This window comes from Scaptodrosophila lebanonensis, unplaced genomic scaffold, assembly GCF_003285725.1.
Source record: "Scaptodrosophila lebanonensis strain 11010-0011.00,11010-0021.00 unplaced genomic scaffold, SlebRS2 tig00001415-arrow-pilon, whole genome shotgun sequence".
In the NCBI taxonomy this organism is placed as follows: Eukaryota; Metazoa; Arthropoda; class Insecta; order Diptera; family Drosophilidae; genus Scaptodrosophila; species Scaptodrosophila lebanonensis.
The window spans coordinates 906,060-918,306 of record NW_022060742.1 but is presented as its reverse complement, the minus strand read 5'-3'; the positions used below and the strand labels follow the sequence as shown (position 1 = coordinate 918,306).

Here is a 12,247-nt window from a genome sequence, read left to right as displayed (position 1 = left end):
TTTTAGTCAGTTTCAAGTTTGGTGCTGCCTTAAGGATCCTCTACTTGTATAATGCCTATAACTTACGGCACTATTGACGGAAACAGAAGATTGACTCTCCCCAGATCGTGCGACTTATTTTTCAGGCATTTTTGCAACTGAATCATGTTTCTACTCTGGAAATGAAATGTACAATAGTATATTAAGTTTGCGGAGGTGAAAAATGTAACAAGCAGAAGGAGGCGTGGCAGACCCCACAAATTATACATATATATTCTTGATCAGCATGACAAGACGAGCCGATCTAGGCCTGTCTGTTTGTCCGTATGAACACCTGGACTTTGGGGACCATAAGAGCTAGAGACGCAAAATGTTGCACAAAGATGCCTTATGTGTGTTTGTTTTATTTTTTCTCCCTATGGGGGCTTTTTCGTTTTTCCGTTCGTATAATCCTATAACCTATAACCTATATCTCGGAGACTATGAGACCTAGGGACACCAAATTTTTGCCTTATGTGAATACCAAGGGAGGTATAATCGATCGAAAATTTTTTTTTTTTATTTTTATAATTATTCTACGAATATGTGCAGAGTATTCCAAAGTCGGGACACCCGACTTTAGCTTCTCCACTTGTTTTGATATTTAATTTCCAGCGCTGTTGCTCCCCAAAGCACTTATGAACTTGGTCCAATTGATTCGATTTCCATTTAAGATTTGTACATCCGCTGTGCGCTAGTAGGACCCATTTATCTTGTTCCTTGCTAACACGCCTCTTCTACTGCAACTGCCACACCCTCTTTTATGGACAGTTCGAAATGGCGTTGCCATAATAGTCGGTAACGGTTTCGAATTTTCCAAACCGCTTCTTATCGCTGACCTACAAGATAAATGAAAACTTAAGTCCAAACTTCAGTATCCTAACTCGTACCGTTTTGACTGTGCATTAATCAGGACAAATTGAATTATATACATATAGTAGCTGTTTTCAAAGATAATCTCCTCTATTACTAAGCGATGATTTAATTTCATCTAGTGGTTTTAAAATAAGAACTTTCGATTTTGCGATCGTATTAAAAATTGTTCGCATTCTGGACTTTTCCATTGAAACGAAAAGTGTATTTCATTCATAAATTACTTTATTTAAATATATATGGGTTTTAATTTATTACAAATAGAGAAATAAATTAATATCAACGATAACTATTTTATGCGAAAGTCGGAACATAAATTTACAAAATAAAAGCCACTGTAGGCTTATGAGTGTAACGAAATGTGCGCCAAGGGCATAACAATAACAGAAAATTAGCAAATTGCATTAAATAACTAAATAATAGCAACGAAATAAAAAATAAAAGCTTAACGTGGTTGCGAGCACGACACGCATTTCACTTTCGGCAGGGCAGTGAGACTTAAATGACGAATGATCGAATAAATATGGTAAAAAGTATTATAACAATAAGGTGAAGCGACAATTACATAAAATGGCTGCTCAAAAATGGAAAACGAACTCATCATCGACGTTATCATCATCGTGATCAGCGGAGGCCGGGCTGATGTCGAAGTGGGGGTGACGAATGGCTTCAGGCGTGTCGCCGTGGTAAGCAGTAACGTCTGGTGTGGCCTCTAGTGTGGGTGATATTGCCGGTAATCATTTATAGTATTGTGTAATCTGGTTGATCCAATCCAAGTAGTGCGAGACTTTCACATACACGCCGGGCACATTCACCTGCCCACAACCAATGCCCCAAGAGACGACGCCGACCACGTTCCAGACACCGTTGCGCTCGCAGACCAAAGGACCACCGCCATCACCTTTGCAGGCGTCCTTACCCTCCTCACCACCGGCGCAAACGAAGCCGGGATTAAGCTTATAGCTATAGCCAAGGCGAGTGTTTCTAAGTTGAGATTCGCACTGATGATGCGACAGAATGGGCACATCGACCTCCTTCAGAATATTCTGATACTTTCCATGTTCGCCGAAGGCATCCTTGCCCCAGCCGGTGGTCCAGCAACGGGCGCCGGTGAAGTCAGAGAATTTATCGGGCAGACAAGCGGGACTTATGTGTGGGTTTTTGGTAAAGTCCACAGGATGATCCAGTTTTAATATGGCCAAGTCATTATCCAAGGTGCCGGCATAATATTCAGGATGAATGTGTACGGAGACAACATCGCGTTCAATATATGGGAAGAATTCTACATCATGGTTGACGTCCCATTCACCCAGACGAACTCGCAGATCGAAACCATTTTGGCTGCAAAGGAAAATATCGAATTAAGTCTCCCGAATTTAAAGGGGTGTTAGCTTTATCACTTACGACTTGATGCAATGGGCTGCAGAGATGATATGCTGACCATCGATCAAAGTACCACCGCAGGCATAGATGGACTCCTTGGGATCCTTCTTTAAAATGGCAACATGCCATGGATATTCACCGAACTCGCTATCACCATCGACATAGACGGGGTTCTTAATGCGTCCAGTAATTCCGGCAGCATTGCGAACACCGCAACGTCCAAGCTGTTGGGGTGGAGCTTGTGGGCGAAGGGGACGACGACAGCAGACCTCATTGATGCGGCAAGTCTTCTGCACGGGACGGTTTCCATAATAGGCGCGCTGTTAAATGAGTAGTTTCAGATTAGTACAGTTAAGTTATGTGTAACTCCATTGATTGTGATTGAATATATGCATCATTCCTCTCAAAAAACACACACACAAGGTTACCTGCTCCGCTGAAGATCTTCTAGCTAAATTTTTTTCTTCTAACTCAACTGTGTCCTCATGGTCTTCTACGCTGCGCCTTCTGCGATCACGCGGGAAAGTGATATGAGCACTACCAGAGGCAGCTCCGGGCGCCTGAGTTGGTATGCTATGCAGCGTGCTTAGGTTAAGTTGCTTGCCGCGTCTACTGGGTGAAGACCAGGTCGGCTCACTAACATTTGAGCTGCGTTCGTAGTGGTGAGAGAAATCGTCATAGTTGCCAAAGGCACTGGGCCCAAAGCCAGTTTGGGAAAGGGGCTGACTAGGCGCAAACCCTGTTGGACCCGAGGGGCCCGTACCCGAATGAATGGAGTTGAAGGAGTGATCGAAGGTGCTCTCATGATGATGATGGTAATGTGCGGGTGCCACTACGGGCTGGGGTGGCAGTGATGGACCGCTGTGGTACTCAAATATGGGAGTGCTTGGTACCATTTCCACGCTATAATGCTCTATGGGTCCTGGCCTAGATGCGTCGTATACAATCGGACCGCTGGGATGATCATGAATATGATCGTGATGATCATGCTCGTAATGATCATGCTCGTAATGCTCAAAGCCACTAAAGTGGTCGTGGTGATGGTAATGGGTGCTATGTATCTCCGTCGGCTTCTTTTTGAAGAAATCTCCGACCTTTTGAATAATGTTTTCGTTGGGTGTGACATGGAGGTTCACCAAAGGCTTTACCACCTTTTCGCCGTAGTCTGTTTTGCTCACTTGCACCGAGACTAATGGATTTACATTAATTAACCCTAGATTTAGGCCGTTGGGTCCGACAGAGCCGAAGTGTGGATTCTGCGCTGGATAGTAATCACCCAAAACATTGGGTGGATAGCCTTGTCCCCCTGAGGGATAGGGCAATCCAAAGCTTACGCCATAAGTTGGCAAGACCTTGCGCTGTATAAGTTCTATGGCCTGCAGAGCCGGTAGAGCAAGTGGCGACTGTCCGAGTGGTGCCTGTCGCTGCAGAAAGAGGGAAATTCTATTAAGCCTAGCGGCTATGGAACGGTTAGCGCGTCAGTCGGCAGGCAGCCAGGCACCCAGGCAGGCGTGCACACTTGGAATTCATACAACGGCATACTAGTAGAGGCGTGCGACCTTGACCCCGTGCGTAGTTAGGTTGGTTTTAGTGATTGTTGGATTAGTGACCAAATTCGCTGCGAAACCAACGAAACCGCGCACTGGGACCAAAGTCACATGGCAACGGCGGCGCGACGGCGACACAAGGAGCGAGTTTTAGTGGACGTTGACTAAATTGTGGTTGAGTTTGAGTTGAGCGTAGAACGATGGAAGGGAAATTGGTGTTGATATGTTTGCGTGCAGCTAGAACACGATTAGTTATTCGACAGGGGAGCATTAAACGATGTGTGAGCATTAGTTGGGCATTAACCTAAAGAGTATTACACAATCTCTTTTTCTCTCTAACCAAGTAATCTAGACTCTCAGACTTACCCCTTGAGCATCTAGCGTCAGATCGCTATTGTCGCCATCCAGAGCTCGGCTTTCAGCCGCTGGAGCTTCAGCCTCACGACGAGTGCGTTTTTTCTTATCGTCGTTCTTGTCGTCTTCTTTTGGAGAATCTGGCTTTGAATCAGCGGTAGCACTAACTGTAATATTAGATGCAGCTTCGTCACTCAATGCCTCAATGTCTTTGCCCAGATTACGGGGGTCAATAGGCAGAATGAGGTCCTCCTTGCGGCCAATACGATCAGCGGCAGGACATTGTGAAATAGGTACACATTGGCAATCGACAATTTGCTGACGGGAAGTGTCATAACCACCGGCTCCTTGATAGAGCGATTGACCTTGGTTGCCATAGCCCGTGGACAAGCCATTGTAGTTAGAGGAGGCGCCAGATTGCAATTCTTTTTTGTAATAGTCGGGATTCTGACTGTGATAACTACCACTGGGTGAGCCACTGAAACCGTTTTGACCATAGCTCGAAATACCACCTTGAGAGACGCTGGATCCACTGCCAAAGCTGCCAAGACCAGCGCTAGGCTTGTAAATATCGCCATTTGGCTTCTGACCTGGACCGAATCCGTTCTGAATAGCGCCTTGTGTAAGCAAACCTCCCTGTGAGGCAGCGTTGAAACCGGCCGTAAATGCATTGGACTGTGAGTAGCTGCCCTGGGCTTGAGGGGTATACGTAGCCGAGGATTGGGCCAAAGCGCTGAAGTCCGTGTTGATGTTTTGACCAGAACCAATTGGTACAGAAACACTGGGAACCTTAGCACCTTCAGCTCCCTCAACGTGATGATAATGATGGTGCACATGCTGCTGAAGACCGGCATCGATTGGGGAAATGGGAGCGCCTACAACCACTTTCGTGCTAGATGAAGTTGCTGCCGACGAGGAGGACGACGATTGTTGAGAGTAAAAATTGTTATTTAGCGAGGAGCTAGCGCCAATTTTGTCAGGGTTCTCAAAGTTGTACGGAGGCACTCCGTTAGAAGCACCTGTGTAAACGGGGCCGTTTGAGGGGCCAGTGTAGATTGGACCAGGTGGCTTGGTATCATAAATAAGGGCTCCAGGTGGAGGCTTCGTGTAGATAATACCATCCGAACCGTCGACGGCAGATGGTGGAGGATGCTCCATGTAGGGGCCACCGAATTGTCCACCGGGTCCGCTTGGTCTGTAGTTCATTGGTTTGTAGGGTCCTTCATAGCCAACTTTTCGTGGTGGTCCGAAGGAGTTCAACGAGTTTGGAGGTGGTGGGCCCATTGGTGGACGTCCATTGAAGTAGCTTGGTGGTGGCATAGGCTTTGCTGGTCCATAGGGGCCGCCTCCGAAGCTGCCTTGTGGCGGTGGTGGTCCTTGCGCATAGATGGTGGAGTAGAAAGGCCGCTTCTCCTCAACGTCACAGCTCATCAAGCCCAGATCGCACAGCTTATCCCGGATCAAGTTGCGTGCCTGCAGATCGTTGCCCTGTTGCAGCGCCTGATCAATATTGCCATCAGCATAGACCGCATCGTAGTCACCCAGAGTGCGTCCCTCGCGGCGTGAGTTAATCAGCTGCTCGATAATAGCGTCAATCTCCTGTGTGTCATTGCTTTGTATGGACTCGTGTACGGCATAGTTGCGTCCCTGAACGTCTGTGGCGGCTTTTTCAGGCTCTGCATCTGCGGAACGTCTCGTATGCATTGTACTTTCCATGGGAGCCCACTCACTACCCCAGGCAGAATCGGCGGCTAAGGCCCCGCTTACTAAGAGCAGAGCCCCAATGGCTACGCAGGCCAAACTGTGTCGTATTCTCATATTTCTGTTGGATTTGTCTGAAATGGAAAAAGGTTAAGCTTGGCTTTAGGATTACATAATTTCTGCGTTTGCTTAATATATGTTGGGGTGTGTGTTTGTGTGTTTCTGTGTGAGTTTGACACCATTACCCCGAGTGGCCCGTCAAGCTGAGTGGTCATCGTGCCAGTTTCAATTTCTTTTGCCATATTCTCTTTTGCAATAAAAGTTGTGTTGTGGCGTCAACGAAGCTCCTAAACCGGTTTGTCTTGAAACCGTTGTGCTGACTCATGTAGCTCGAAAGACTTTTACTTTCGTTCGAGGTCGCGGACCGTAGCCGATTGCCCGTTGCCGAGAGACTTTACCTCTACATACTCGTATAGAGTACATTTTCCAGCTCTGCTCGTTTGCGGTTGCATCGTGTTAATGACTTTATTTTTATTTTTTTCATTACCTCTATTCGAAACGGCCAAAAGAGATGGCCATATGCGCCATGTTTGTAATTTATGAGGTAATTTTCGAAACGTGCGCTTTCCGAGATTTTGCAAGCCTGCAACGTTGACGGCTTCCTCCCTGGCCGAAGTAGCGACACTGGTTGCTCAACTCGAACGGCCCAGGCCCCAACTTGATCTCTGGCTGACAGACAGTCAAGTCAACAAGATTTGACTTTCCGCTTCGTGCATTTTCGTAACTCCCCCCTACTTTTCTCTTGCCCTTCACTCTTTTGATGGTACTCGTCGTTATGTCACTGTTATCTTTTATATTTTTATAGTCTTTTCATTTTGTTTTCCTTTCTAGAGCGTGGGTCGGCGAATATCGTATTGTGATCTTCCAGCGGATCTTCGAGTTATGTAAAGCGCAGTCAAAGCTATTTTTAGACATTTCGCTGCGAACGGAAGTCGTGTGCAGTGTTGCATTGCGAATTGCTTGTAGTGTGTGGTGTGTATTTGTTCGGATTTGTCTGGGGTATTATGCTAATCGCTGTAAGTTATTTGGCGTCAGGGTGTGGGTGTCGGTGTGCAATTTTGCAATGATTGCTTAAATTAGTTGGCATGGATTAAATCTGTTGTATTTACAAGTAAGTGAAAGTTGTTGTCAATGTATTTGCGGACTATTCGGGCACTGTATGGTACAGCCAGAGCTGTAGGGAGCTAACAACTTTTTGCGTCAATATGCGGGAAGCACGACTTCTTCTATATCACTAGCACTCGCCCATTTCCATATTTTCTTTTTCGAAACTATAACTATTACTATCGCTTGTTTCCAGATTTGTTATTTTTTTCCAAAAAAGCATTTGAAGTTTTTAATAATTTGAATGTAAATTGTATCTATCACTATTGCCTGTTTGCAGTTTTGTTTTTTCACAAGACATTTAAGTGCACCTTTTCCCCATTTCTGTTTTTTTGGAAAAACATTTCAAGCTTTTCATTATAATTTTATGATAATGCGGTTAGTGAAATTAGCTATGAGCTTGTTTCACTCTCTGGTTCATAAAACACACCATAATATTTGTATGTTGCACTTCGCTTATACTCGTAGTAATGTCTTTCACACAATATTTCGTTTCACTTTTGCGCTGCATACGATTTGTGCTTATTGTTCGCCTCTTTTCTCTCACCTTTTGTCTCTTTCTCGATTAGTAATCCTATGGCGTTGGTAATCCTTATGTAAGTCGGTAAATATCCTTTCACTCGTGAGCTTATTTTCTGCGCGAGTGCTTCGTTTGTCGGTGGCTCGTTGACTGATTTCGTTTCGGCCGCTCATTGCGTTTTATACCAAAAAGTTGCGCATGCGCGGCTTCGTTGGCGTCGTCGGCGTTGGCTGCTGCGGCGCCGCTGCCTTTTTGCGAATCGCGCACTCAAAACAAAACACAAAGCGACGGCGCACTGTGTGGCTAAGCGTTTGGCAACGACTGCCCAAAGATTTTGTTGTTGCCTTTTTGGTCATGACGTCAAAGACTTTTGGCTTCTTGGGTTTTTTCTCTGGTAACTTATGCCTTCGTTCTGCGTAACGCTGGAGGTCAGGTCATTGGGGTTTGGCGAGGGTTTTTCGAACGAAAAGGAACCAATTCTAAACAGATTTTAAATCGCTTCGAAGAGCGCTTTATTTTTAGGCGTAGCTGTTGCCAAATATCTCTTATTATTATAAACTTTTGGTTGTTTCGCTGTTGCAATACCATCTTCCAAATTAGAGGTCCACAAAGCGTAATCACAACACAACATATAAAATGTTGTTAACTAAAAGACGTAAATGTGAAATGGCGCTTCATTTTGTGTGTGGGCCAGCTGGCATCTCCAAAATTTTCTATTGCTGCTACTTCCCGGAAAGGCACTTACAACTTCACTGGCAACGTGCAGGGCTTACGTAATGCTCAGTCGTCTGTGGCTTATAATTAGGCGCAAATGTGCAATAATAATTGGGTCAACACTCGAAAGCATTGAAGATGCGCAAACAGCGCTTGAATGAGAGAGGCAGCTAGGTGAATGGTAATGGGAAAAGGAGGTAAATATAAATAGTAATGACTAATGCAACAAATTGAAACACAGAGCCGGTTCGGAGATGGGTCCCCTGCAACTCAAGTAAAGCAACGCTCCGAATTCAACCGGATTCAAGCGATCAGCGATGGCATAAATACGCGTATGACAAGTTCAGTGAGCTTGTCTGCCCGTTTTTACCCCATGGCCAATATAAACATCATAATTGACGGCAGTCAACAGTCGGCAGTCATCAAAATTAGTGTGAATTCGTTTTACTATCGCACTTCAAACATTCAAACAGCCAGCCACTGTCTAGTCCACTATGAATCAAAGTGCTTCGAGTGCTTTGCGGAATTACCCGAAGTTCATTTAAATTAGTGCTGAGAGCGACGCCAATGATAATACGAGTATGTGCTGTTCGCGTGCCAGATGCCAGATGCCAACAACAACAACCTCAGCCATGTTTGAGCGAGTTTGTTGAGTATGGTCAGTGTTGTTATTAATAAGCGAGCAGCGACCTTCCTTCGATTCCATTTTGCTTTGCTTTCTACCTGCACCGTTTAGTGCTAGTTAAGTGACATTTTCTGTTTAACATTTCAAGAAAGTTAATTATAAGCTGATTGCTGCCAGATAGGCACAAACTATGCTAATCAATGTGTCTGGCACTGTTGCTGCCTAACGATTTTGTGCAGGTTTTTTTTTATCAATCAATGCCGCAACCATTGGATATTTGATTATACCCTGTGTTCGTAGGATGGAAAGGGTATATTATTTATTCAATAAGTACAAGTATATAACCCCATAAGGAGTAGGTTTTCTTAAACACCACGATGAGGCGAATCGAATCGATAGAGCCATGTCCGTCAGCACATTCACCAAACTTGGTTTAAAGGCTTTCCTAATATCCAGTCAACACGAGCTTATTTATTAACTATTTTATTTTTTTGATAATTTTTTTTCTGTCGGACGATTGTTTGGGTAGAGGGTATTTCACGGTCGGACTTGCTCGATTGCAGCGTTCTCTCCTGTTTATTAGTCAGCACTCAAATGTTAAAATATTTTGAAGGTGGTGCATCGAACTTCCTGAAGTAGTTTTGAATTTGTTCAATTTTGTGGACAGTTTGCTTAGTAATTTGCTTATAATTATCGATAACTACTTTGTTTGGTAAATTCCCATTAATTTGAACTTGACTCTGTGTTTGAACCCACTTAGTGTTAGTAACAAATCAACATATATCGGATTAAGCGCTGGCAAAGGTGTGACAAACATTTAAGGCCTTCAAGCACTGCTGATTAACAGTTGAAAAATAAATTATCCATAATAATAGACTTAAAATATGGGACCAAAATATTAAACTACAAAAATGTTAAACCTGAAATATTAAATATAATTGTTTAGCTAAATTTAGATCCTAGCTTGAGAAACTTTATCATTTTTAATATAAAGCTCGACTACTCTCGCGCTTAGTGTTTAAAATAAAATATATTATTTAATCTTGAGTGTTGAAAAAAGGACAGATTTATATATATATATATTATAAATCTAAATATATATTATAAGACTATGAGACCAAATCATTCGCTAATCGGTAGTTTTGTTGCAAATAAGTTGTTGTATAGTATATTAAATTAACATGAAAATATTAATTTTAAATGTTAGAAACATGGTTATTTTCGTGCTTCTAATATTAAACTTAAATATAAAACTAGGTCGTTTTCGTGCTTATGATTTGATTGTTATTTTTATTATTATTCAACATCTTCGCTTGGTTTATTCCAAATATGTTGTTGTGTATTACTATTTTCCTTTAATATCCTTATTTAATTTCATTAATATTGAAAAATTATTTGATCTATTCTTTGAAATGTCATTGGCAGATTAAAATATAGATAACTATTTATGAGGTCTCTTGTTGAATGATTCGCCGATGAGTCAATGTAAGCGCAAAGGTGTCCGATTAAGATCTTCCAGTAATGGAGGGGGCTGCAACAGTATAAAGATACGCAAATAAAATGCGCTAATTTGTGGTGATAGATTTGTAACAGAGTAATATATTTTGCCAGCTTTGGAATTCGCCTAAATCTGGGGCAGTGGTGTGAACGCTTGCCACAGTTCAAGTCCAAAAGCGTTTCGCCAAGGTCAAAACGCTTTTATCTCAAACTCTGGGTCAATTTCTTAACACTCGTTAGTTGAGAGCTTCCCACGCATATGTCGAACTACACAGCTTGTTTGTTTTTTTTTTTTAAACTTGTGTGTGAGTGTGTTTGATTGTGTCCGCTTGGCGCTACCTTGCCAATCGTTTTGCAATCGCAGAGGAAACAAATTGTACGTTAATTTCTAGGCAATGAGCCGTAACAAGCATTTAAGCAAAATGTCAAATCCCGACTTTAGGTGCACGCAACCAGTTAAGCCCGGTAAAGCCCGTAAAGTGCAATTGTGCCACAGCCAGAGCATTCATTTTCATTGCATGCTGCACACTTGGGCTAAACCCAAGAGCCAAGCAAAGTGTGCAACAATAGTATCGTGCCAGAAACAGCAACTTCACATCAACTTCACTTCAGTTGGATTTGCCAAAACGCACAGTGATACTTGGGCCCAAAAATATTGCCCAAAATTAAACCTCTTCCTCTCCTTATACTAAACTATGGCGAAAGGACGGTCGTTATGAGCATTTTTTGATGGATACGCAGGTTAAATTGTAATATGAATATATCCTGAGAAACAAATAATGTTGAGGTAGCAAGCCAGCCATCATTCTTAGCAGAGCTTGGTCATTTCGTAATGAAATCAAAAACAGCGAGTAAAAAAAAGAACATAATAAAATGATTGATTTTGTTCACAGGTTAGAAAAAAACCACTTAACTTATTCATGGAAATTAATTTAAGTGTGCAACATGATTTTTTTACAAACAGAAACTTTTATCTCAAATTAGACGGAGTTTAATCATATACAAGTAATATGCCTGAATATGGTCGAATAATAGTTTAATTAATAGTTTGAAAGGGTTTTCAAAATATGGGGGAAAAATAATCCAAATTTTTTTTTATCTGACGCAAATTATCTGACGCAAATTATCTGACGTATTTAGCTGCATTTTGTGTTTCAATAGATGATCGCGCTCAAAACTGAATTAGTATGTTGCTTTTATACCACTGTGTATCTAAAATATCTAACGTATTGCGCTCAAAACTGCTCCAGTATATTGTTTTTAACCCACTGTGCATCCATTTCCATAGCCAAATTCTCAGCTTTGAAAAGCAAGGCAACGGCTGTGACTACGCCGCCAGCCGTCGCAGGCCTTGGGGAAACCCCAACTGAGTTTTTCGTAGAGGCGCGCGTTCAAAACATGGTTGGTTGGTTGGTTGGTTGTTGTTGTTGTTATTACTGCTGCTGCTAGCTTGGCTTACATAATAATGCAGTCGACTGTGGCACGAGGCGTGATGCATTTGACCGAAGCTTAGGAGTGAGTCATTTTTGTTTATAAAAAATAAATTGATTGAATTTTTTCTTTGATTTGCGCTTTGCGGTGCTTTTCTTCTTTTTTTGTGTGTACACTGTTTGAATTCAAATGGGTTTTGGTATAGCTTTGGTTTTTTGCTTTGCGAAATTGCCTGCAACATTTTTATTATTGCTTTATTTATTGTAAATAATACATAAGTGCCTGCTTCAAGGTCATTCACCCACATTATGTGCCTGGAATACATAACATGCGCCGAGCTAAGCAGTGATCGAAATGTATATTTTATTGAGTTATGCATTTTGAATGCAGCAAAGGGGTTTTTGCTTTTTATGAAATATA

The 12,247-nt window shown here is 42.6% G+C and overlaps 1 protein-coding gene across 2 annotated transcripts; it reads right to left on the bottom strand.

Moving 5' to 3' along the window:
* Nucleotides 1-1,535: 1,535 nt before the first annotated feature.
* On the bottom strand, nucleotides 1,536-5,993 carry LOC115632851. 2 transcript variants are annotated; one of them, XM_030530109.1, is made up of 4 exons: nucleotides 4,188-5,993; nucleotides 2,703-3,698; nucleotides 2,296-2,594; nucleotides 1,536-2,232 (listed from the first exon to the last, which is right to left on the bottom strand). In XM_030530109.1, the coding sequence occupies exons 1-4, from the start codon at nucleotides 5,991-5,993 to the stop codon at nucleotides 1,629-1,631; spliced, it is 3,705 nt and encodes a 1,234-aa protein (XP_030385969.1). In that variant the 3' UTR covers nucleotides 1,536-1,628. The 2 variants fall into 2 exon arrangements, with proteins under 2 accessions (XP_030385969.1, XP_030385970.1); XM_030530110.1 differs by lacking the exon at nucleotides 2,703-3,698.
* Between the last annotated feature and the right edge of the window lie 6,254 nt (nucleotides 5,994-12,247).